At 46.7% G+C, this 26282-nt stretch overlaps 1 protein-coding gene across 1 annotated transcript; it reads left to right on the forward strand.

Annotated features, from left to right (window-relative positions):
* Positions 1-94: 94 nt before the first annotated feature.
* LOC109779827 (uncharacterized) lies at positions 95-1312 on the forward strand. The gene has a single exon (XM_020338450.4). The coding sequence runs from the start codon at positions 470-472 to the stop codon at positions 1148-1150; it is 681 nt and encodes a 226-aa protein (XP_020194039.1). The 5' UTR covers positions 95-469; the 3' UTR covers positions 1151-1312.
* The last annotated feature ends 24970 nt before the right edge of the window (positions 1313-26282 follow it).

Genomic DNA, 26282 nt, shown 5'->3' on the forward strand with positions numbered 1-26282 from the left:
AGATGGTTTCTATCCATTTTGCTACTACCTCCGTCACGAAATATAAGAACTGCAAACCCGTCTTATATTTCCGGACGGAGGTACTGTAGTATTAGTTAACAGTATCCTTTCTACGGACATTTATAAGATTTTTAATGTTTATTAATTGGGAAACAATAATGTCAGCTTAGTGCCAAGCACGTACTTCATAAGGCGTTTTGAAATACTAGCTGCGCATAACTCTGTCGTCCAAGACAACAGCTGACCACAGTTTTCTTACACAGAAAAGAATAGCAGATTCGACCACGCAGATTTGAAGGGGTGGCACTGGCTGACTGGCAGGTCAACAGGCCCAACAGCACACCATGACATGAAGACAACAACGCAAGATCCCGACGTGCTCTCCACCATTCCTCGAAGTCAATTTGCTTAGCTTTGCGCTCATGAAGAAGCGTGCAGGTGCAGCTCCTGCAAGTTCACCTCAGGTGCCATGGGTTCTTTCCAACAAGACGCTCCATTCCAGGCCTCCCATGCGTCCTTCAAGAGAGGAGCTCGTGTGGCAGACGATGACGATGATGAGGAGGAGGACAAGATTCCCGCCGACGATCTCGGCGCGGCCAGGGCCGCGCCGTTCGGCCGGCGATCCCGCGCGGGCTCGTCGGTCACTGACATGTCGAGCAACGCGTCCATCAACTACGGGAAGTCGGCGCGGCAGGACAGGTTCGGCAGCGACAGCTTCTGGTGCGGCGCCTTCTGCATGCACCTGCCCGGCCTGTCCAGGCGGCGGCCGATCATGCAGCAGCAGCAGTCCATGAGCCTGAGCGAGCCGGACGCCCCGGCGAGCACGGCCGGGCCTGACGAGCCTACCCGGAGCGGCGCGGTGTCCAAGGCGGCCTCCATGGAGAGGTTCGGCCACAGCTCGTCGTCCTCCGGCATGGTGTTCGGCGGCCGCGTGGACGCGGAGGAGGACGATCAGGAGGTGTCGGCGTACTTCGACCTGCCGCTGGAGCTGCTCCGGAGCAGCAGCGTCGACATGGAGTCGCCCGTCACGGCGGCGTTCGTCTTCGACAGCAGCCGGGGCCGGGGGAAGAGCATGCTGCCGGACCTCGACTTCAGTTTCCCGGCGCCGCCTGCTTTCTCGAGTCCCTCCCCGTCGTCGCGACGGGCCTGATCGAGGAGAGTCTCAGGGCCAGACAACTTTAAATTGAGCCGAGTTACTCTTGAGTTTCTGCATTTCAGACACATTGATCGTATCCATGTATTGCGTGTTGGATTCTTGTTTTTCTGTAATCTGTATATTGCAATTCATATCTGATATGTGGGGAAATTGGATTATGTACCCAATGTTGGTTGTCAGTTAGCAAAACTAGCTAAATGACCCTGTGTGGTATTTTTGCCTTAAATCCACATCAGTAGGATCATTTAGCTAGTTTTGCTAACTGACAACCAACATTGGGTTCAGCTAGATGAGTTTTTGTCAATCCCTTATGTACCCAATGTTGGTTGTCAGTTAGCAAAACTAATTAACACCACAAACTAATTAACTATGACTTTTTGTCAATATCCTTTTGTTCCATTTGGCTATAATTCGTTGGCAAAAATGGCGCAAACTAATTAACCATGACTTTTTGTCAATATCCTTTTGTTCCATTTGGCTATAATTCGTTGGCAAAAATGGCGCAAACTAATTAATCATGACTTTTTGTCAATATCCTTTTGTTCCATTTGGCTATAATTCGTTGGCAAAAATGGCGCCGCAAGTATAATAATAGAGCTATGTCAATTTCCTGTTGCTCCATTTCCACATAAACCATGTGATTTTTTATTTTGAAAATCGTTTGCCGATTTTGAAATGTTCGCGTACTTGAAAAATATTTGTCAAATACGAAAAAAGTTCGTGAATGTTAAAAAATGATCATGATTTTTTAAAAAAAGTTGGTGAACTTTAAATTATAAATGTTACAAAAAATCACAATTTTTAAAAATCATGAATTTGGGGGATAATCACAAGTTCTCAAAATGTACAGAGCCTTTTTTTTAAATCTCATGATTTTTACAAATTAAAAGGAGAATAAAAAAGGAAAAGGAAAAAATTATTGAAACCATGCAGTTGCGACCCCCCGTAGTTGCTACATGCCTTGAAAGCCTGCAGTTGTGCCCCCCCCCCCCCTAAATACATGCAGTTGCGACATGCCTTAGAGCATGGTTAATAATATAACCAGCTGATGGCTATAAAGAACCGTCATGCCATCTATAGCCATCATCTATAAACACTCATACAATAGTGTGGGCTATAGATTGGTTGTTACATTAGTACTTTTTTCCATCTCCTGTCTATCTCTTTCTTCACATTTATTTTTTTACCTAGGAATGCGTATATGGCTAGGCTCTTGCATGAAAGCCCACTCCTCTTACTTTTTCACATCTCTCTCCTCCATATAGGCAAAAATGCCATGTAAGCGAGCTATAAGCCCACTATTGTACTTGCTCTTAAAAACGTGTCATTGCGATCCCATTTAAAAACTTACCCTTGGAACTCATCTTCAAAAACATGCAGTTATCACCCCTCTCGAAACATGAAGTTGTGACCCGGTCTTAAAGACATTCAGTTGCGACCCCTCTTGAAAACATGCATTTGCGATCCACCTTAAAAATCATGCAGTTTCGACCAACCTTGAAAAACATGCAGTTGGAACCCCCTCTTGAAAACATGCAGTTGTGACCCCTCTTGAGAAATACGCAGTTGCGACCCCGCCTTAAAAATATGCAGTTGCGACCTACCTTGAAAACATGTAGTTACCGCCCCTATTGAAAAACATGCAATTGCGACCCCATCTTGAAAATATGCAGTTGCGACCCTCTTGAAAACATGCAGTTGTAACCCGTCTTAAAAACATTCAGTTGCGACCCCTCTTGGAAACATGCATTTGCGAACCACATTAAAAAACATGCAGTTTCTACCAGCCTTGAAAAAGATGCAGTTGCGACCCCCTCTTGAAAACATGCAGCTGCGACCCTCTTGAGAAACATGCAGTTGCGACCCCGCCTTAAAAACATGCAGTTGCGACCTACATTGAAAACATGCAGTTGTGACCTACATTGAAAACATGTAGTTTCGGCCCCTCTTGGAAAACATGCAATTGCGACCCCATCTTGAAAATATGCAGTTGTGACCCCTCTTGAAAACATGTAGTTGCGGCGTCGTTTTGAAAACATACAGTTATGACCCACCTTAAAAACATGCGGCTGTAGTACTAGTCCCTCTTGAAAACATGCAGTTGCGGTCTCGTTTTGAAAACAAGCAGTTACGACCCACCTTAAAAACATGCGGTTGCGGCCCCTCTTTAAAACATGCAGTGGCGACCCAACTTGAAAACACACAGTTGTGAAAAACATGTAGTTGCGGTCCCTCTTGAAAACATGCAGTTGCGACCCACCTTTCAAACGTGCAGTTGCGTCCTCTCTTGAAAAACATGCATTTGCGATCTTGCCTTAAAAACATGCAATTGCGACCTCTCTTGAAAATATGTAGTTGCGGTCATGTTATAACGCTTGTAGTTGCATATCTAGTGGTGGACATGCAAGTGGCCCCGACACCCCCCCCCCTCCAGACCACAGTTGTGACCCCTTTTTTTTAATCTCAACTTCATTATTGTGTTTTTTTGCGGGTGAACTTCATTATTGTGTTGACACGGTGAATTTAAAAATTAATAATTATAAGAGACAAAATAGTGAAACAATGGTCTACTATATACAGTGAAATAAGAAAAATAAAATCTGAAAGCACAACAATTAATCATGAGAAAAGGGTTAAAAAATTAGTCGTTACAAAGAGCTTATCCCTCACTTGGAAAAAAATGAAAAGAAAGAAAGAGCTTACTTCTAGAAGCTATAGTGAACAAATAACAAAACATGCAAAAAGCTAGGGTAAAAGAAGAAGGAAGCCCACATAGCTCAGCTCGTGCAAACAAGCAAAAGTAACCCGTCGCTCGTCCGTGGAATCGTACAAAAGTGATGGGTAGAACACACGCACAAGGGCTGCCCCTCGTACAGACGAGCCGCGCACCGCTATTTTTTTAAATAATACATTTTTTAATTAATTTTCATAAATATTACGCTGGATAAAAAAATTTCAAACATAATACACCGTCGGCCCGCTGCAGGTCGACTGGGCCTAGTCGGCCCACAGCAGGCCGATTGGACTCCATCTGTCAGGCCCATTGTGGGCTGATTGGTCCTGTCGGCCAGCTGTAGGCCGACTGGAGCTATCGCTATGGGCCAATTGTTTTTGCAAAAAAGAAGGCATAAAAAATATATGTTAAAAAAATGTTAATCATGTAATTAAAAAATGTTAAACGTGTACAAAAAAATGTTCCTGATGTATACAAAAAATGTACAATATATATGCAAAAAGTTGACATAAAAAATATGTTTTAAAAAGTGTTAAGCATGTATTTAAAAATTGTTAAATGTGTGTATAAAAAATGTTCCTTATTTATACAAAAAATATAGAATGTGTATGAAAAAAAGTTGACACCAAAAAAAGATGTTTGAAAAAAAATGTTAATCATGTATTTGAAAAAATGTTCCTTATCTATACAAAAAATATAGAATGTGTATGAAAAAAAGTTGACACCAAAAAAATATGTTTGAGAAAAATGTTAATCATGTATTTGAAAAAATGTTCAACGAGTACACAAAAATGTTTCATGTATTGGAATGAAAGGTTAAACGTGTATAAAAAAATGTTCCAGCTCCGGATCCGGTATGGGAGCATCACGGACCTAAGTATGATTGGTTGCTCTTTTTGTATGGATCTGGAACATTTTTTTCAAACATATTTTTTTGGTGTCAACTTTTTTTCATACACATTCTATATTTTTTGAATAGATAAGAAACATTTTTTATACACACATTTAACAATTTTTAATCATGTATTTGAAAAAATGTCAACTTTTCAAACATATTTTTCAAACATATTTTTTTGGTGTCAACTTTTTTTATACACATTCTATATTTCTTGTATAAATAAGGAACATTTTTTATACACACATTTAACAATTTTAAATACATGCTTAACACTTTTTAAAACATATTTTTATGTCAACTTTTTTGCATATATATTGTACATTTTTTTATACATCAGGAACATTTTTTATACACGTTTAACTTTTTTAATTACATAATTAACATTTTTTAAACATATTTTTTATGCCTACTTTTTTCGCAAAAACAATTAGCCCACAGCGAGCTAATTAGCTCCAATCAGCCCACAGTGGGCCGACAGGGGCCAGTCGGCCAGCTGTAGGCCGACGGGAGTCCAATCGGCCTGCTGTGGGCCGACTAGGCCCAGTCGGCCTGCAGCGGGCCAACGGTGTATTATTTTTGAAAAAAAAATTACCCAGCGTAATATTTATGAAAATTAATAAAAAAATATTATTTAAAAAAATTAGCCCGCGCACCGGTCGCTCCGGCGATAACGAACAAAGCCATCACGAACCTTAGTGTGGTGATCGGAGGGCTTGAAAAGTGACTGGGACCATAGTTAAAAACTAAGCTAGCTGAGCTTCAGCAAAACCGATAAAATAAAGTTAATAAAATAAGATGAAACGAGGAAAAAAGTTTAATGAAATAGAATACATTCAGGTTTGAGAGAGTGAACCTAAAGAGTTAAATCAAAATTGAGAGAGTGACTGGGAATGGGAGAAAAAAGCTCACAGATTTGCCTTGAATCTCTCATTATGCACAGTGTAGTAACTTGAAACAAGACCCATCCAGTCAGGACAGCTACCAATCCCACCAAAAAGCAACGATAAAGGCAAAACACAACCAGCTCCCCGCCACCTGAGGCAAACAGGTCCAACAGCCTAGCGTGTGCTGAGCAAAAATAAAAATAAAAATCAGATAACAGCCCGCTCCTCGCGTATCTCCACAAAGCACGGATCTTAGAGCAACTCTAGCAGACCCCGCATCCCGCCCCGGCCCACAAAATAACCGCCAAATTGCGGGTCGGGGCGGGAAAACCTGCCCGATCAGACTCCGCATCCCGCCCGGGCCCGCAAATATTTTGCGGGGCACGGCAAATCTTCTCCCCCAACCTTTATCTTCACGGGCTAGGAGGCTGACCCGAGCTCAACCCCTATCAGCAGCGAGATTTGGCGGGAGGGACATTTCCACGCGCCCTTTCCCGCTCCCCCACCCTCCGCCACCATTGCCCCGCCTCCGCACGCTCCGGTGCTTCCTCTCCGGCCGTCCCTCGCCGCCATGGACGGCCCCATGCTGTCCCCCGTCACCGTCGAGGTCGCGCACGCTCCTTCGCCTCGGGCGGATCTCGTCGCCGGCCATGTTGGCCCCGCCGCCGTCGCCCAAGCAAACGTCGCGCCTGCCCGCAAGCGGCAGGGCAACATGGTCGTGCAGGGCGGGAATCCGGCTGCCCCCGCCGCGATGGCCCGCGCTCCGGGCACCAACACGGCAACGCGATCCCGGCCGGCAGCGGAGAAGGTCGGCAAGGTCGCGGGTGTAAAGCGGAGGAAGATTCCGGCTACAAAGAAGCCACCTTCTTCTCACTCCATCCCCCCGCAAGGAGGTTCTCCGGCGATACCGTTCAACGGTGCCGCTCCCCCCTCAAGCGAGGTGTTCGATGAAATGGCCGGAAGGTATGCGTCTTCGGTCATGGTGATTTCCTTTCATTTTCACCATTATCCTCGATAGCTCGTGACTTGTTATTGTTCACTATAGCAGTGGTTCAAACAATGATACTACCGAGTTCGTGAACTTGTTAGACATGAACGCGGTTGACATTGATCAAGCCCCGTTCGCCGCATTCGACTACAATGAAACAGAGGGCGGCGTGGATGTGTAAGTGCATCTAGTGCCCCTTAGTGATTTTGGTGTATTGAAGACTTATAGGTTAAGGAACTAATGTGTTTGTGAGTGTACACAGGTCTATAAGTCTATGAGGAGTTTGATATTTACAGAGAAAGTTGACCCCTAAAAATAAATGTCTTCGACTGAAGACTTTGAAAGTGAAGAAATTGGTGTGACCCTGAAGACTTGGATTTCATGCGAGGAACATGAAGCGTGAAGACTTTTGTTTTCGTAGTTTCATTTTCTCTTTCTTGAGTCATAGGAAACACCGTACTGTTAAAGGGGGTCGAGGAAATTCTAAGGAAAAATTTCTAAGTGATGCTCAACTCAAAATCCTACACCTACCAATCCCTTCGAGAGAAGCCATTGGAAATCTCATACAGTTCAGTCAATTTCTTCAGTGACAGAGATGAAGTTCTTCTGGTCTCTGAGGAATTTGTTCTGACAGAGTTAGGAATTCGCCAGTGCAGATTGCCTACAAGTGAGGAACATGATAGCCCTGAGGAATTTGATAGTCAAATTTTCGACCATTGCTGTGCTACGCGCCAGCTGTCCCAAAATATCTACCCACCTAACGGTCATTTCATTGAAGGGCATTTATGTCTTATCATGTCGAGCTGCTCCCTAGGCTATAAATAGCCGCCCCCTACAACCACTAGCTGGTTGGCTGCTCCGAGAGAAACTGACACTTGTCATTTGAGAGCATCCCATCCTCCGAGGACTTTGAGCGAAAATCATCAAGTGAGTAAAATCCAAACCCAAACACCTACAAACCCAAAGTGATTGAGCATCACTGAAGAGATTGATCCTGCGTGGATCCGACGCTTGTTACCTTTGAAGACTGCGCATCTTCCAGACGGTTAGGCGTCATGGTCTAGAGCATCCAAGAGGAAATTGTGGATCACCGAGTGACCGAGTTTGTGAAGGTTTGGAAGTCACCTGAAGACTTACAACGAGTGATTGGGCGAGGTCTGTGTGACCTTAGCTCAAGGATAATACGGTGAGGACTGTGTGTCCTCAAGTTTAAATACCTAGCCGCTCCAACCAGATGTACAACTGTCACAACAGTTGGAACTGGTCTACCAAATCATTGTCTTCACCAAGCCTCCTGGTTCTATTTCCTCAACTCTTTCATTTCCTCATTACTGTGTTGTGTGCTTGTTCATATCTGTTTGAAGACTTTGACTGAAGACATTCTCAATTTCCTCAGTTCAATTTCTTCAGTCCATTTGTCTTCATCCTATTTATCCTGTGTTTACGCTTTCTGTACTCTGTGCGTGTTTTCATTTCATCATGATGACCATGGTTATGTTCTGTTATGTTTGCATCTGAGTACTTATTCCGCTGCAAGTAGTTCTTCGCTAAGGAATTTCCTCACCCTGAAATTCCTCAGTGAAGAATTCATAAAAATCGCCTATTCACCCCCCTCTAGTCGACTTAACGCACTTTCAATTGGTATCAGAGCAAGGTACTCCCTTGTTCTGTGTGATTTTGGTTTAACCGCCTGGCGTTTTAGTTATGTCGACCGCAGGAATGAAGACCGTGTCATGCCCCATCTTTGGCGGTCACGATTATGCCAAGTGGAAGGCCATGATGAAGAAGCGCCTCATGGCGATGAACAGAGAACTGTGGACCGTCACTGAGATTAGTCTTACCGATCTGTGCAAGATGGTGGAAGCCGATGACATTCGCAAGTACACTCTTCTCAACCTCACGGCAAGGACGTCATTTGCTCCTGTCTGTCTCAAAACCAGTTCAGGAATATCATGCACCTCAGCCATGCGAAGCTTATCTGGGACCGACTCTTTGAGGTCTATGAAGGTCATCGAACTCGTGATGATCCTTGGTTTGAGGATTTCAAGGAATCACTCAAAGCTATGGCATTCGAACCAGAGTCATCATCCTCTACACCATGTCTTATGGCAAAAGGTGCTAAGGTAACAGAATGCTACCTATCCGAGTCCAGTGATGATGAATCTGGTGATGAATTTGGACCCAGTTATGCCAAACTTGCTTCCCTTGCCACTAAACAACAAAGAGCTTTGGAAAAAGTTCAATACATGCTGGGTAAGAGCGATGATATGTTGGGTGAAGAAATGGATCAGTCGAAAGCTTTGGCTGAAAGTCTTCAGAGACTTCAGTCTAAGTTTGACAATCTTCAAAGTCATCATAACACTCTCTATCTGATCATGAGAAGCTTTCTTATCAATTTCTTCAAAGAAAGCAAGATCTTGAAAAGCTAAGGGTGAGTTATGAAGATCTTCAGAAGGAGCGCGATTCATTACTTGCTCAACAAATCAGCGCTGCTCAGGAAGAATTTGTTCCTCCAAGTTTGAAGTGCATTGAACGTGAATCTGCTAATTCTTCACCTGAATGTTCAAATGCTTCTAATGTTATAAATTCTTCACATGTCTCTGCTATCACTAATTCCTCATCTGAGGACATTGCTAGTATCACTGATGATGCAGGGCTGAAGGAATTGTATATGACAGGCATGTACAAAAGCCTCAAAGGGCATCAGGCTCTTTGTGATGTGCTTAAAAAGCAGACCCTCAACAGGAACCCTAGGAAAGATGGTATTGCCTTTGAGAGGAATCTCAATGCTGATGGGACATACTGGAAGCCTGAGCAGTATCCCAAAACCTCATGGGTTGCTGCAAAGGGACCTCCAGTAGATCCATCTACTTTATCTGGCTTTACATGTGAATCTCCTCATTCTTCTGATGAGTCATTTGACTCCAACTATAAATTGTTCAAAAATCAGAATGGTGAAGTATTTGCTAAATATGTTGGCACTAACTGCAGGAAGGGTCCCCCTATGAAGAAAATCTGGGTTCCAAAAGGTGCCTTGAAAATCTTCAGGTGAATGTCATCATGACACCACCTGTGAAGAATAGGAACCCCAGATCAAATTCTTCATATGGACCAAATTCTTCATATGGATCCAAGTCCTCATACGGACCAAATTCCTCACGTGGATCAAATTCTTCAAAAGGATCAAAGTCCTCATATGAACATCATCGTGCTAACACTTCTGTTTCGCAGGGAAGATCTAAGGGCTATGAATATGAGCATTGTTCTTCTAACCATTATATTCATAAGTCCTCGAAGAATTTCTCTGCTTATTCATATGCTTACCCTAACTCCTCTTATGTGAAACGAAGTGGACTGGCTTCTATGCCACCTTTCTCTTATGGAGCTTGCAGAATGATGAACTCTTTGCCACCCCTTCAGATGTGGGTGGTGAAGAAAAAGAACTAATCTCTTATGCAGGGTCAGGTCTCCAGACGTGCTTAAACGTCTGAAGAATCTACTGGAGACCTGAAAATGCCTGAAAGGACGCAGGCTAATCATGAAGAAATGAATCCTCATTTCTCACGTCCTCATACTGCTTTATCTGTTCTATTGTTTGATGAAACTGATCTGATGAAATTGATGTCATATTCTTCACTGATGAAGTATATGAGTTCGTAAGATGCACTAATTCATCTGCAGGATGATCTACCCAAAGCCACTGAGTGGGTCCTTGCTAGTGGATGTACGAATCACATGACTGGTGACAAGAATCTATTGATGGATGTTCCCTTATCTCCATCGCATCTGAAGCATATCATCTTCGCTGACAAAGGCAAAAGCAAGGTATTGGGTCTAGGTAAGGTTGCGATCTCAAAGGATCGACACATGGACAAAGTCATGCTTGTCGAGTCCTTAGGATACAACCTCATGTCAGTCTCAATGCTTTGTGGTCTTGATATGGTTGTTATCTTTGGCAAGTATCGTTGTGTTGTGATCATGGAAGCTGACAATTCCAAAGTCTTCGAAGGCTTTAGGAGAGGAGATCTGTATATTGTTGATTTCTCTACAGGACCACAACCAGCTATATGTTTACTTGCAAAAGCTTCAGAAGGCTGGCTATGGGATCGACGACTAGGTCATGCTGGCATGAGGAACTTGCACACGCTCGCGAAGAAGAAGCATGTCATTGGCATTGAGAATGTCAAATTCCTCAAGGATCACTTGTGCGGAGCCTGTGAAGCTGGAAAGATGACCAAGGCCAAGCATCCAGCGAAGACTATCATGACTACCACTCGACCATTTGAATTGCTGCACATGGATCTCTTTGGTCCTAACCATTACTCTACATTCACTAATGAAGCATCTCTATATGGCTTTGTTATTGTTGATGATTACTCTCATTACACATGGGTGCATATTGTCACTTACAAACATGAAGTGCAGGAAGTCTTCAAACGATTTTCCTCGAGGGCTTCAACCAACTTTGGTGTGAAGATCAAGCACATCAGAAGTGAGAATGGAACTGAGTTCAAGAATACTGGTCTTGATGACTATCTTGATGAACTTGGTATTACTCATGAGTTATCTGCTCCTTATACTCCTCAGCAGAATGGTGTCGTGGAGCGCAAGAACAGGACTCTTGTTGAGATGGCTCGCACTATGCTTGATGAATACAAGACGCCTCGTCATTTCTGGATTGAGGCAATTGATACTGTGTGCCACATCATCAACAGGGTATATCTTCACAAATTCTTCAAGAAGACTGCATATGAACTCCTCACTGACAAGAAACCCAATGTGAGTTATTTCAAAGTCTTCGGTGCTAAATGTTGGATTAGAGATCCTCATCACAATTCTAAATTTGCACTGAAAGCACATGAAGGTTTTATGCTTGGTTACGGAAAGGACTCGCACACCTACAAGGTCTTCAACAACGTTCACCACAAAGTTGTTGAAACTGTAGATGTGCGGTTCGATGAAACTAATGGCTCGCAAAGAGAGCACCTACCTCCTTTGCTAGGTGAAAAAACACCCGAGGAATCCATCAAGTTCAAGGCTACTGAGGATGTCATTCCTACCGAAGAATCTGCTGAATAAGTCATTCCAGAACGTGAAGAACATCATGCTGATGCACCTGAGGAAAATGGTGCTGAAGAAAATGCTGATCAAATTCCTCAATGACAACCAACTCATCCTCGCGTTGCAAATGAAGTGCATATTGAGAAAATCATCAGCGAAATCAACATACCAGATCCTCTCACACGCTCAAGAGCTTCACATTTGTCTAACTTTTGTGGGCACTTTGCTTTCGTTTCTATCACAGAGCCCACTAAGGTAGATGAAGCATTTCTGGAGCCTGAGTGGATTCAAGCTATGCAAGAGGAGTTACATCAATTCGAGCTCAACAACGTCTGGGAACTGGTCAAACGTCCAGATCCTCGCAAGCACAATATCATTGGCACAAAGTGGATCTACCGCAACAAGAAAGATGAAAAAGGCCTTGTGGTGAGGAATAAGGCACAACTTGTAGCTCAAGGCTACACACAGGTTGAAGGAATTGATTTCGATGAAACTTTTGCACTTGTTGCTAACTTGAGGCTATTCGCATATTACTTGCTTATGCTAACCATCATAATATCATCTTATATCAAATGGATGTGAAAAGTGCATTCCTCAATGGTAAGCTTGAGGAAGAAGTATATGTTGCTCAACCCCCAGGTTTTGAAGATCCAAAGCATCCTGACAAAGTCTTCAGACTCAATAAGGCCCTCTATGGCCTCAAGCAGGCCCCTCGGGCGTGGTATGATACTTTGAAGGAATTCCTCATGAAGAAAGGCTTCAAACCCGGTTCACTTGACCCAACTCTTTTCACTAAATCCTATGATGGTGAATTGTTTGTGTGCCAAATATATGTTGATGATATCATTTTGGCTGTACTGACCAACATTACAGTGATGAATTTGCCTATATGATGAGTGAAGAATATCAAATGTCTATGATGGGAGAATTGAAATTCTTCTTAGGTCTTCAAATTCGTCAACAGCGCAATGGCATATTCATATCTCAGGAGAAATACCTCAAGGATGTATTGAGGAAATTCGGCATGCAAGATTGCAAAGGCGTCAAAATCCCTATGCCCACAAATGGCCATCTATGCACTGACGAAAATGGTATTGACTTCGATCAAAAGGTATACCGCTCCATGATTGGTTCTTTATTGTATTTATGTGCATCTAGGCTAGATATTATGCTTAGTGTTTGCATGTGTGCCCGCTTTCAAGCTACACCGAAGGAATCACACCATAAGGCTGTGAAGCATATTTCGATATCTATCTCACACACCAACACTTGGATTATGGTATCCCAAGGGCTCGGCTTTTGATCTCATTGGATATTCAGACTCTGTCTATGCTGGTGATCATGTGGACCGCAAGTCAACATCAGGCACATGCCATTTCCTCAGACGATCCTTGGTCTGTTGGTCCTCGAAGAAACAGAACTGCGTATCACTTTCTACTGCTGAAGCTGAGTATATTGTTGCTGGTTCTTGCTGTGCTCAATTCCTGTGGATGAAGCAAACCCTCAAGGACTACGTCGTCAACATGAAGAATGTGCCTCTCTACTGTGACAATGAGAGTGCCACCAAGATTGCTCATAACCCAGTTCAACACTCGAAGACAAAGCACATTCAGATTCATCATCATTTTCTTCGCGATCATGTGTTGAAGGGCGACATCTCTATTGAGCATGTGAAGACTGAAGAACAGCTAGCCGATATCTTCACAAAGCCCTTGGATGAGAAGAGATTTAGCAAGTTGCGGTGTGAGCTAAATATCCTAGAATCTTCGAATGTGCTTTGAAAGGGACACACACCCTAACACTTATGCAAAATTGATGACTTAGATCTGCAACACACGAAGAAACATTTTTCCTTCAATCAATGAAGACTTACACTCTAAGTGTGAAGAAATTAACGAAGAATTTGATTCTCAGAGCCCTACGACAATTGTACGCGGTGTCTGAAATCATCATTCTTATACGGTGGGTCACGCCACCAATAAAAGGTGAAAATCTTCTATTTGAGTTTTTCCTCATTTTTGAAATTCCTCAGTCTTTTAGTTTCTTCAACTTTCAGATGTCTTCACTCTTTCCGTTGTAGTTCTTATTGCTATTTCTTCAAGTTGCTTGTTTCTGCTAAGTGAATATGATCGGACCCTTTCCCCTCTATGCTAAACTCAACCCAGTCTATTCACAAATTCTTCATGTGCGTTCTATTTGAAACTCGTTCAAAATCTTCATTGTGCCCTTGTCAGTTGAAGAATTTGTGAACGAAACTTTAAAATTATCTTATCTGAATTTTCGGCGTTTGCCGCTCAAACCGTTCCACATTCCACGATGGACTTATCTATTCACCCATGATCTCGCACGATCGCCACTTCTCAGTACATGGGTGACACATGTCACGCAAATGAGAAGGGTCAAGGGCACGTTCGTCCAATTTCCTCGGGCGAGCAGTTTTTCACTTCGGCTATAAATACCCCCCTCCCTTCCTCACTTCGTTTTTACTCCGCTCGACCTTGCTCCCTCGCTCAAGCTCTCAAAACCTAGCGCCGCCGCTACTTCCATCGTCACCAGTGAGGAAGAGCTTCACTGCCTCGACCTCGTCGCTGTCGTACTCGCGCCGGCTGCGGATTTCTTCACTCCGCCGCCGCCGTAGTTGTCTTCCTCTGCCAAGTTAGGGCGTGGAAGATCTGAACTGACGAACTTCTAAATCTACACCTCACAGTTCGTCGTGTTCTTCATCAAGGGTAAATAAAAGTTACTTTTACTGCCGATGTTTTCTACAAAATCTTCAAAAGGTGTTTATTCTTCAAATCTTCACACACTAAACACCTCTCACAACATCTGTTCTTGATCTGTTTCCCTAAACAACATTTTTCTTCAAGATTCCTCAATTGTGTGGATTTTCAATCTATACAACTCTGGAACCTAAGTCAATGAACGCTTAGTGAAATTCCTCAAGACTCATCTGGTCAAATTCCTCAAACTTGTTCTATTTGCAAAAAACTTCTGAGAACGCATATGACCTCTCCAAATTCTTCGCAACTATATTCTGTTCACAGGTACACATGTCCGCTGCTGAATCTCTAGGTTCTCATCAACTTAACTCATTTGCAGCGTTCCTCGAAGAAAAGTTGCACACCTCTTCAGAAAATTCTGTTGTTCAGATTCCTCAGCTGAAGAAAATGGCTGACGGCAAGAAACCTCAGAAGGGAGGGAAGAAACCAGAAGTTAACACTGCGTTTGAAATCCCTGATGACATCCATGCAGGGTACTGCACACCCCCTGAGGAAACAAAGAATGAGCGCAAAGTGTGCATTCAGAAGATTGAAAGAAGATGGGCCAGAGAATAGAGGGAATATCGCTATGTTACACCCAAGTACATGAAGAAATTTGCTGTACACCCTCCATGCCCAAGACCTCCATTGGCACCTGGCCAAGTGGCTGATCCCTCTAGCATCAGAAGAGGTGAAGAATTTCCAAAGGAATGGGCTAAGCGTCAAGCCAAGCTGGCCAAAGTGGCAAAAGAAGCGGTGAAGAAATTCAATGAAGATTCTGCTGCTGCTGCTGTTGAGGCCTCTGCAAGCAAGCCTAAGAAGGCCATGCCAAAGAAGCCCGCACACAAGCCCATGGCTTCTGCATCAAAGTCCTCACAGCCAAGCTCATCTGCAATGCCCTCAAGGCCCAGCTCCTCAGCAAAGCCCTCACGGGAAATTCCTCAAGCTGCATGTGACGCCCCCGATTTGACCGTACACTAATCATGCACGCAAATGTGTACGACCAAGATCAGGGACTCACGGGAAGATATCACAACACAACTCTAAAACATAAATAAGTCATACAAGCATCATAATACAAGCTAGGGGCCTCGAGGGCTCGAATACAAGTGCTCGATCACAGACGAGTCAGCGGAAGCAACAATATCTGAGTACAGACATAAGTTAAACAAGTTTGCCTTAAGAAGGCTAGCACAAAAGTAGCAACGATCGAAGAGGCAAGGCCTCCTGCCTGGGACCTCCTAACTACTCCTGGTCGTCGTCAGCGGCCTGCACGTAGTAGTAGGCACCTCCAGTGTCGTAGGTGTCGTCGTCGACGGTGGCGTCTGGCTCCTGGACTCCAACATCTGGTTGCGACAACCAGATAGATAGGAAAGGGGGAAAGAGGGAGAGAAGCAACCGTGAGTACTCATCCAAAGTACTCGCAAGCAAGGAGCTATACTACATATGCATGGGTATATGTGTAAAGGGGCATATCAGTGGGCTGAACTGCAGAATGCCAGAATAAAAAGGGGGGATAGCTAGTCCTGTCGAAGACTACGCTTCTGGCCATCTCCATCTTGCAGCAGGTAGAAGAGAGTAGATTGAAGTCCTCCAAGTAGCATCACATAGCATAATCCTACCCGACGATCCCCTCCTCGTCGCCCTGTTAGAGAGCGATCACCGGGTTGTATCTGGCACTTGGAAGAGTGTGTTTTATTCGATATCCAGTTCTAGTTGTCATAAGGTCAAGGTACAACTCCGGGTCATCCTTTTACCGAGGGACACGGCTATTCGAATAGATAAACTTCCCTGCAGGGGTGCACCACATAACCCAACACGCTCGATCCCATTTGTCCGGACACACTTTTCTGGGTCATGCCCGGCCTCGTAAGATCAACATGTCGCAGCCCCACCTAGGCTCAACAGAGAGGTCAGCACGCCGGTCTAAACCTATGCGCGCAGGGGTCTGGGCCCATCGCCCTATGCACACCTGCACATTGCGTACGCGGCCGGAAGCAGACCTAGCCCCCTTAATACAAGCGCGAGCTTACGGTCCAATGCGGCGCGCGCCACTCAGTTGCTGACGTCAAAAGAGCTTCGGCTGATACCATGACGTCGGGATACCCATAACTACTCCCACGTAGATGGTTAGTGCGTATAGACCAAATGGCCAGACTCAGATCAAATACCAAGATCTCGTTAAGCGTGTTAAGTAACCGCGAACGCCGACCAGGGCCAGGCCCACCTCTCACCTAGGCAGTCTCAACCTGCCCTGTCGCTCCGCCACAAAGATCCACTCGCGGGTACTCCTACGAGCCGACCCGACTTTAGTCATCTCATGTGTCATGTATATAGTATATAAGTATATACCTGTGATCACCGCCCAGGTGATCACGGCCCGATAGTATAGCACAGCAGACGGACAAGAATGTAGGGCCACTGATGGAAAACTAGCATCCTATACTAAGCATGTAGGATTGCAGGTAAAGGTAACAATAGTAGTAGCAAGGATAGGCTATGCATCAGGATAGGATATCGAAAGCAGTAACATGCTACACTACTCTAATGCAAGCAGAATAGAGAAGAGTAGGCGATATCTGGTGATCAAGGGGGGGGGCTTGCCTGGTTGCTCTGGCAAGTAGGAGGGGTCGTCGACTCCGTAGTCGAACTGGGCAGCAGCAGTGTCGGTCTCGTAGTCTACCGGAGAGAAGAGGGGGGAAGAAACAGTAAATACAATGCAAACATAAGCATGACGATGCGTGACATGAAAATGAGCGGTGCTAGGTGTGACCTAACGCGACAGTAGATGGTACCGGTGAAGGGGGGAAACAACCGGGAGGTATTCCCGATGTTTCGCGTTTTCGGTCAGACGGACTGGAGGGGGAAAGTTGCTAGTTCGATAGGTTAGGGAGGTGTGGTGGACGAACGGACTGCGTATTCGGATTCGTCTCGTCGTTCTGAATAACTTTCATATAGAAAACATTTTCATCCGAGTTACGGTTTAAAAGATATGAATTTTCAAAGTTTATTTGAATTTCTGGAATTATGTGAATTAAGCAAAAATGAATTATGACGTCAGCATGAGGCAATGCTGACGTCAGCAGGTCAACAGGTCGGCTGACCAGTCAAACCAGACAGGTGGGTCCAGTGGGACCCACATGTCAGCCTCTGTTAGTCTAATATTAATTTAAACTAAACTAACAGTCTAATTAGAGGGGTGGGCCCCATATGTCAGTGAGTGATTAGTTAATCTAATTATTTTTATTTATAAAACATTTTTATTTTTCTTTTTCTTTTTAATTTTTGCGGCGGGGCCCGCATGTCAGTGCCTGGGCCTGCCCAGTCAGCACGTTGACTGGGTGGACCCAGTCAACGGGGACCACGGGGCCCACTGGCAGTGGCACTCGGGGCGGGGCCAGGCCAGCCACGTCGGCGGCCGGCGCCGGAGCAACTCCGACGAGCCAAACGCGGCGGCGCGGCTCGGGAGGGGCGCGGGTTTCGCGCACAGGGGGTCTGCGGGGTCGTGGCTGGGCGCGTTCGACGCGGCTCGGCGCCACGCGTCCAACGGTGTTGGCCGGAGCGGCTGGAACGGGCGGGGGCGAGCGCTACGAGCTCGCCGGCGGCGAAGTGCTTCGGGCTGGGGCGGGTGCGGCGTTAGAGCGCGCGAGCGGCCGAACTAACTAGCTAGGCGGGTGCGGCACGATGCGGTCGAGCTAACGGGCCTACGCCCATGACCAAATGGTCACCGGAGACCCGCCGGCGACGAGCTCCGCGGCGCGGCGTTCGGGCGCGCGTGGGGAAGTCGCTAGGGGGCGCGCGAGAGAGAAAGGACAGGGGAGGAGGGGGAGAGGCTCACCGCGCGGCACACGGAGGCCGGTGAGGGGCTTAGGAGCAGCAGATCGGCGCTGGGGAAGAAGGGGGTCGCCGGCGTCCGAAGTTGAAGGCGAGCTCGGGGAGGTCGTTGCAGGGGCTCCGGTCTCCAACGGGCTGCACCAGACGAAGCAGCGGGCGACGGCGGTCCTTGGAGACACCTTGGGGCGGCGAGGTGGGTACGGTGGCCGTGTGAACGACGGTGAACGGCGGCGACCGCGTCGGGCGTGGGGAAGGAAGGAGTGGCGCGGATCTGGGGGGGAGAAGAGAGAGGCGCAGGGGCCGAGAGGTGAGCGGGGGTGAGTGGGAGAGAGGCCCGAGGAGGCGGGGGGGGGGGGGGAGCTGGCGACCTTATCCTCCCCGTCGCCGGCGAGGGGGTGCGGCGGGGACTGCCCCTGTTCCGACCCCGGTCAGGGGAACAGGGAAGGGGGCGAGCGGGAGAGGTGGGCTGGGCCGGGGGTCGGCCCAGTTGGGCCAGGGGTGCTGTGGGGGGGGGGCCTTCTCCTTTTTTTCTTTTTCTTTGTCTGTTCTGTTTTCTGTTGTATTTTCTTTTTATTTATTTATTTTCTTTTCTGTTTTATTTCATTTAAAAGTATTTAGGTATTTTATAAAAATGTGTTTTCTCCACCATAATTACCAGTGTATTATTTGGCACCCACCGAACATTTTTGTTTAAATTTTTGAAAACTTTTATTTTCCACTTTGATTTTAATTGAAGTTTGAATTAGGAGTTTGAAAAGAAATGTGATTCCAAATGTGATCATGCCCTGTTTAGCAACATGATTATCTTAATCACAGAGAGTTACTGTAGCATGATCCTCAGGGTGTTACAAATCTCCTCCACTACAAGAAATCTCGTCCCGAGATTTAGGAGGTAGAAGGAAACAGTGCGGGGTATTCTTCGCGCAGACGATCCTCTCGTTCCCAAGTGGCCTCATCTTCAGAATGGTGCGACCACTGGACTTTGAGAAACTTGATCGCCTTCTGACGTGTGCGGCATTCAGCTTGGTCGAGAATGTGGACCGGATGCTCCTTATAGGAGAGGTCTTGCTGCAATTCGAGCACTTCATGATCCACAGCTCGGATTGGATCCTTGAAGCAACGGCGGAGCTGTGACACATGGAACACATCGTGAACCTGAGAAAGGTTCGGCGGTAGCTCCAGTTGGTATGCCACTTTTCCACGCCTTTCGAGAATAGTGAATGGGCCAATATAGCGAGGAGCTAGTTTGCCCTTGATCCCGAAGCGGTGAGCACCCTTCATAGGTGTGACTCGAAGATAAGCCTTTTCGCCAGGTTGATAGACCATGTCTTTATGATGACGGTCATACTGACTCTTCTGACGTGACTGAGCAGTCTTGAGATTCTCGCGAATAATGCGGACTTGTTCTTCGGCATCTTGGATAATATCCGGACCGAAGAGTGGACGTTCCCCAGTTTCTGACCAGTTCAGAGGGGTTCGGCACTTTCGTCCATATAACACTTTGAAGGGGGCCATCTTCAGACTAGCTTGATAGCTATTATTATAAGAGAACTCAGCATACGGGAGAGATTCCTCCCATTTCTTGCTGAAGGAAATAACGCAAGCTCGAAGCATGTCTTCGAGAACTTGGTTGACGCGTTCAACTTGTCCTTGCGATTGAGGATGAAACGCAGTACTGAATGACAAATGAGTTCCCATAGCTTCTTGGAAACTTGCCCAGAATCTTGAAGTGAATAAGCTGCCATGGTCTGAGCTGATAACCAATGGAATACCGTGGAGTGAAACAATCCTGGACATATAGAGCGTTGCCAACTGGCTAGCAGTGATCGTTTCTTTGACTGCCAGGAAATGTGCAACTTTGGAAAGCCGGTCAATGACGACAAGAATAGCATCATTACCTTTCTGTGATTTGGGAAATCCAGTGACGAAGTCCATCTCAACATGGTCCCATTTCCATTCAGGAATAGAGATAGGTTGCAGAGTTCCAGCAGGCCTTTGATGTTCGGCTTTGATACGACGGCAAACGTCACACTCAGCAACATAACGAGCAATGGCTTGCTTCATATTAGACCACCAGAATCTCTGACGGATGTCTTGGTACATCTTTGTACTACCAGGGTGGATACATAGAGGCGTATCATGAGCTTCTTTCATAACTTCCTGTGTCATATCCAGGTTTTTCTCTACACATGGCACCACTAGGCGGCCCTTGAAGTATAGGGTGCCATCTTCAGCAATGGTGAAGAATGAGGGCTTTCCTTCTGCGAGGTAGCGCTTAATCTTGTGGGCTTCAGAGTCATACTTCTGTAGCCTTTTGATGCTATCCACGAGATCTGGTTTAGCAACTAGGGTATTGAGGGAACCCTGGGTAACAACATGGAGGTTCACCTTGCCAAACTCCTTAGGAGGGGGAGTGAGTGCACCCGAAGGAACAATATGGAGGTTCAGCTTCCTGAATTCTTCAACAAGCGAGGGCTGAACTTTGTGAACCTGGAGGTGGTTGCAGTAAGACTTGCGGCTCAAGGCATCAGCCATTACATTAGCCTTGCCTGGCGTATAGGAAATACCCAAGTCAAAGTCTGCAACAAGCTCCATCCATCTCTGCTGACGGAGGTTCAGATCTGGCTGAGTAAACAGATACTTCAGGCTTTGGTGGTCAGTGAAGATCTCGCAACGATTACCGAGAAGGTAATGTCGCCACTGCTTCAGCGCATGAATGACAGCAGCAAGTTCGAGGTCGTGAACTGGGTAGTTCTCTTCGTGAGGGCGCAATTGTCGAGAGGCATAAGCAATCACTTTGCGGTCTTGCATTAGGACACAGCCTAATCCTTGACGGGAAGCGTCGCAGTAAATGACGAAGTCCTTCTTAGTATCAGGTGGAGCTAGAACTAGGGCAGAAGTCAACTTGTCTTTGAGTGCCTGGAAACTTTCCTGACATTTGTCTGTCCATTGGAACTTGACACCCTTATGCAACAGGTTAGTCAGAGGCCTGGCGATCTTAGAGAAGTTCTCGACGAATCGACGGCAATAGCTGGCGAGACCGAGAAAACTTCTGACTTGCTTAACGTTCTTGGGAGGAGTCCAATCAAGAATAGCCTGAACTCGCTCGGGGTTGACGGAAATACCATCCTTAGAGATGACATGCCCAAGATAGGTTACTTCCGGTAGCCAGAATTCACATTTGGAGAACTTGGCATATAGTTGATGTTCTCGTAGCTTTTCCAGCACAAGTCGAAGATGTTCAGCATGTTCTTCTTCGTTCTTGGAGAATACCAGGATATCATCCAGATAAACCACGACGAACTTGTCGAGGTAATCCATGAATATATAGTTCATCAGACGAGAGAAGGTGGCTGGAGCATTGGTTAAACCGAAAGACATGACGGTGTACTCGTATGAACCATAGCGAGTCACGAAGGCGGTCTTTGGGATATCCTCTTCGCGAACACGGATCTGATGGTAGCCCAACCTCAAGTCGAGCTTAGAGAACACTGACGAACCCGCCAGTTGATCATACAGATCATTGATCCGAGGAAGAGGGTATTTATTCTGAATGGTAGCTTGGTTTATAGGACGGTAGTCTTGAACTAACCGGTTTGTCCCATCCTTCTTCTTGACAAAGAGGGAAGGTGCTCCCCAAGGAGAGCAACTTGGGAGAATGGATCCTTTGCGAAGAGATTTGTCGATTTCCTCCTTAAGCTCAAGGAGTTCATGCGGCGGCATCTTGTAGGGTCGCTTGGCTATAGGAGTGGTGCCTGGTTTCAAGTCGATGATGAATTTGACAGCTCTAGCAGGGGGAATCCCTGGAAGTTCTTCAGGGAAGACGTCGAGGAATTCACGCACGACGGGAATGTTTTCAATGCCCTCGAGTGGTGCAGCGTTCAATGCATTCAATGCATAGAGCCTTGCCTCGGCATTTTGCACCAGATTAGCTTGGTAAGCAACTATTTCATCTGAAGGGTGTAGCAGGTGGACGGTTTTAGTGGCGCAAACTATAGAAGCAGTATGCGCTTTCAACCAATCCATACCCAAAATGAGGTCGATGTTAGACGACTTCAGGATAATGGGAGAGGCATAGAATTCCAGCCCTTCGATTTCCACGGGGACATCGATGCCAACCAAGGAGGTTTGACACTGTCCCACGGGGTTTTTGACCAATACAGAGGTGTTCATCTCCTCACATTTAACGTCGTGCTTGTATGCAAAATCTTCTGACATGAATGAATGCGATGCACCTGTATCAAATAAAACGGATGCTGGTACTGAATTTACGAGGAGTGTACCCATCTCAGTAGCAGGCTGGTCTTGAGCTTCGTTGAGATCAACGTGGTTGGCATGAGCACGACCATAAGACTTAGCATTGTTGTTGCGGGGCTGGTTGTTACCACGGCCCGATGCTGGAAGGGCAAGTTGATTCTGATTCTGATTGCAGTCCCTGGCACGGTGACCTGGTTGTCCACACTTGTAGCACAGACCGTTATTGGGAGTGGGAACAGGAGCTTGGGATGGTGGAGCTGGAAGTCTTGACTGCCTAGATGGTGGTGGAGGCAGACGAGGTGCAGCATAGGTCTGCCTTGGGGCAGATGCATTTGGACGGTACATGCTGTTCGGGATCCATATCTTACGCTTCTGTGAAGGCGAGCCCGAAGATGAGCCCGTGTCACGGTTGCGTCTGTGAGAGCTCTGGTATTCCTGCAGACCAGTTTCGACATTGATGGCCTTGTTCACCAAGGTGGCGAAATCAGCAAAGTCATGCACTAGAAGTGCGAGCTTGATGTCAGCTTGAAGGCCATCACGGAACTTCTCCTGTCTACGTGCATCAGTTGCAATGTCTTCTTCAGCATAGCGGGACAAGTCCAGAAACTCCCGCTGATAAGCTTCGACAGTTTTGTTGCCTTGGGTGAGGTTGCGGAACTCACGCTTCTTCCGGTCCATGACTCCCTGAGGAATGAAGCGGGCACGGAAAGCAGCTTGGAAGTCTGGCCATGTGATGATTGTTCCAGCTGGCAGAGTACGCCTGTGGCTATCCCACCATTGAGCTGCGGGTCCCTTCAAGAAGAAGGAAGCAAAAGTGACATAGCTGGCAGGGGCTACATCAGCAGACTCCATCTCATAGGTGATGTCACGGAGCCAGTCATCAGCATCCAGAGGCTGAGTTGAGCTGCGGTAGATGGTTGGGTTGAGGCATATGAAATCTTGAAGAGTCACTTGGGCTGGCTGCTGGTTCATATTGGGGCGAGGAAACTGAGCCATCATATTTTCCATGAATTGGCGGTTCAGTTCAAACTGTTGGATCATACCAGCCATGTACTTAGGTGGTGGTGGGGCATCGCCACCACGACCACGACCACCTAGTCTAACCATCCTGCTAATATATAACAGGGGTAGTTCAGCATTGAGAAATTTGCAATGACAAGAATCATTCATGATGAAACATGCATAATGAAAGGAGCACGATAGCTACTACATAGTAGTCGGCATAACTTACAAAAGGGGTCATGCATAGAGTTCAGTACATAGAGTTCAGTACATAGACTAAAACATCATAGGCGGCACACAGGCTCGCGGCGACTGCAACTAATACTACAAGCAAGCCTACATCAGTCCCAAGAGGTACTGTGGAGGTAATCGTAGCCCGATAGCTGGTAGTGAGGCAACGGATAGCCCTCGACGTCAGCAGACTGGGGGCCGCGGATACTCAGGTGTAGAACCCGACGCTCAGGTGGCAGAAGAGGGCCAAGTGCGGGAGAGTAGCCTCCCACTTCTGGCCAACCGATACCGTGGGGCATCACGGTCCTGGCTGGGTAGATCGCAGTACGTGGTACCTGTCCAGACCGGACAAAGGGGTGCACCAGCGTCAGAGCTCGGTAAAGGTGCTGACGGGTGGTGTACATCTCGTGGTGAAGAGCTCGGTTAGCTCGATCCAGCCCATCAGCATGCAGAACAAGGTGCTGATGGTAGAAGGGCTCTCGGGTGACCGTGGAGTAGGCAGCAGTATAGTATCCCTCCGCACCAACATCAGATGCGATAGCAATGTGCCTGAAAGGGGAGGTGTCCAACTCCTGATACTCTCCACGAAGACGTGTCAGAGCAGCATAGGCAGCATCGTCGACAGCCATATCGATGGTCACACCAACACCATGTGCGGTGTGCAGCACAGTAGTGGAGTCGTACTCCCGAGAGTAGAGGTGGACGATGGCACGGTACTGCTCCTGGTTAAAGTCCTGGTACTCCTCGTAGACGGTGTACTCAGGGTGCCAGCGATAACCCAGATAGGTCATCATCTCAGCTAGCACCGCAGGTGATCCCGAGGCACCAATGGCCATCGTGTGGCGAACGAACTGCCTCGTGGGTTCCATCTGAAAGCAAAGACGTTTCAAAGGAGTCAAATGACAGTGTGTGAATTGTTCAAAATACTACTCTAAGAAACAACTATGGTTTATCCAACTTTGGGGTGAATGCGGTCACGGGATCCTAGTGTTAAAGTTAGTAAATTCGTTTAACCCGAGTAGAAGAGAGTTCAGAGTCCCAGAGTAAAGGTCGAGGAGTAAAAGATACTAGTACCACCCAATGGCGACGTGGGCCCGTAAGACACACAGCCATGTTAGTAAAAGTTTTGTAATGTCTAGACTCGACTTCGGCCAAAGAGTGTGGAAAGGGGGATTCCTACAAGCAGTCGGCTCTGATACCAACTTGTGACGCCCCCGATTTGACCGTACACTAATCATGCACGCAAATGTGTACGACCAAGATCAGGGACTCACGGGAAGATATCACAACACAACTCTAAAACATAAATAAGTCATACAAGCATCATAATACAAGCCAAGGGCCTCGAGGGCTCGAATACAAGTGCTCGATCACAGACGAGTCAGCGGAAGCAACAATATCTGAGTACAGACATAAGTTAAACAAGTTTGCCTTAAGAAGGCTAGCACAAAAGTAGCAACGATCGAAGAGGCAAGGCCTCCTGCCTGGGACCTCCTAACTACTCCTGGTCGTCGTCAGCGGCCTGCACGTAGTAGTAGGCACCTCCAGTGTCGTAGGTGTCGTCGTCGACGGTGGCGTCTGGCTCCTGGACTCCAACATCTGGTTGCGACAACCAGATAGATAGGAAAGGGGTAAAGAGGGAGAGAAGCAACCGTGAGTACTCATCCAAAGTACTCGCAAGCAAGGAGCTATACTACATATGCATGGGTATATGTGTAAAGGGGCATATCAGTGGGCTGAACTGCAGAATGCCAGAATAAAAAGGGGGGATAGCTAGTCCTGTCGAAGACTACGCTTCTGGCCATCTCCATCTTGCAGCAGGTAGAAGAGAGTAGATTGAAGTCCTCCAAGTAGCATCGCATAGCATAATCCTACCCGGCGATCCCCTCCTCGTCGCCCTGTTAGAGAGCGATCACCGGGTTGTATCTGGCACTTGGAAGGGTGTGTTTTATTCGGTATCCAGTTCTAGTTGTCATAAGGTCAAGGTACAACTCCGGGTCGTCCTTTTACCGAGGGACACGGCTATTCGAATAGATAAACTTCCCTGCAGGGGTGCACCACATAACCCAACACGCTCGATCCCATTTGGCCGGACACACTTTTCTGGGTCATGCCCGGCCTCGTAAGATCAACACGTCGCAGCCCCACCTAGGCTCAACAGAGAGGTCAGCACGCCGGTCTACACCTATGCGCGCAGGGGTCTGGGCCCATCGCCCTATGCACACCTGCACGTTGCGTACGCGGCCGGAAGCAGACCTAGCCCCCTTAATACAAGCGCGAGCTTACGGTCCAATGCGGCGCGCGCCACTCAGTTGCTGACGTCAAAAGAGCTTCGGCTGATACCACGACGTCGGGATACCCATAACTACTCCCACGTAGATGGTTAGTGCGTATAGACCAAATGGCCAGACTCAGATCAAATACCAAGATCTCGTTAAGCGTGTTAAGTAACCGCGAACGCCGACCAGGGCCAGGCCC

The sequence above is a fragment of the Aegilops tauschii genome, chromosome 3 (assembly GCF_002575655.3).
Source record: "Aegilops tauschii subsp. strangulata cultivar AL8/78 chromosome 3, Aet v6.0, whole genome shotgun sequence".
In the NCBI taxonomy this organism is placed as follows: Eukaryota; Viridiplantae; Streptophyta; class Magnoliopsida; order Poales; family Poaceae; genus Aegilops; species Aegilops tauschii.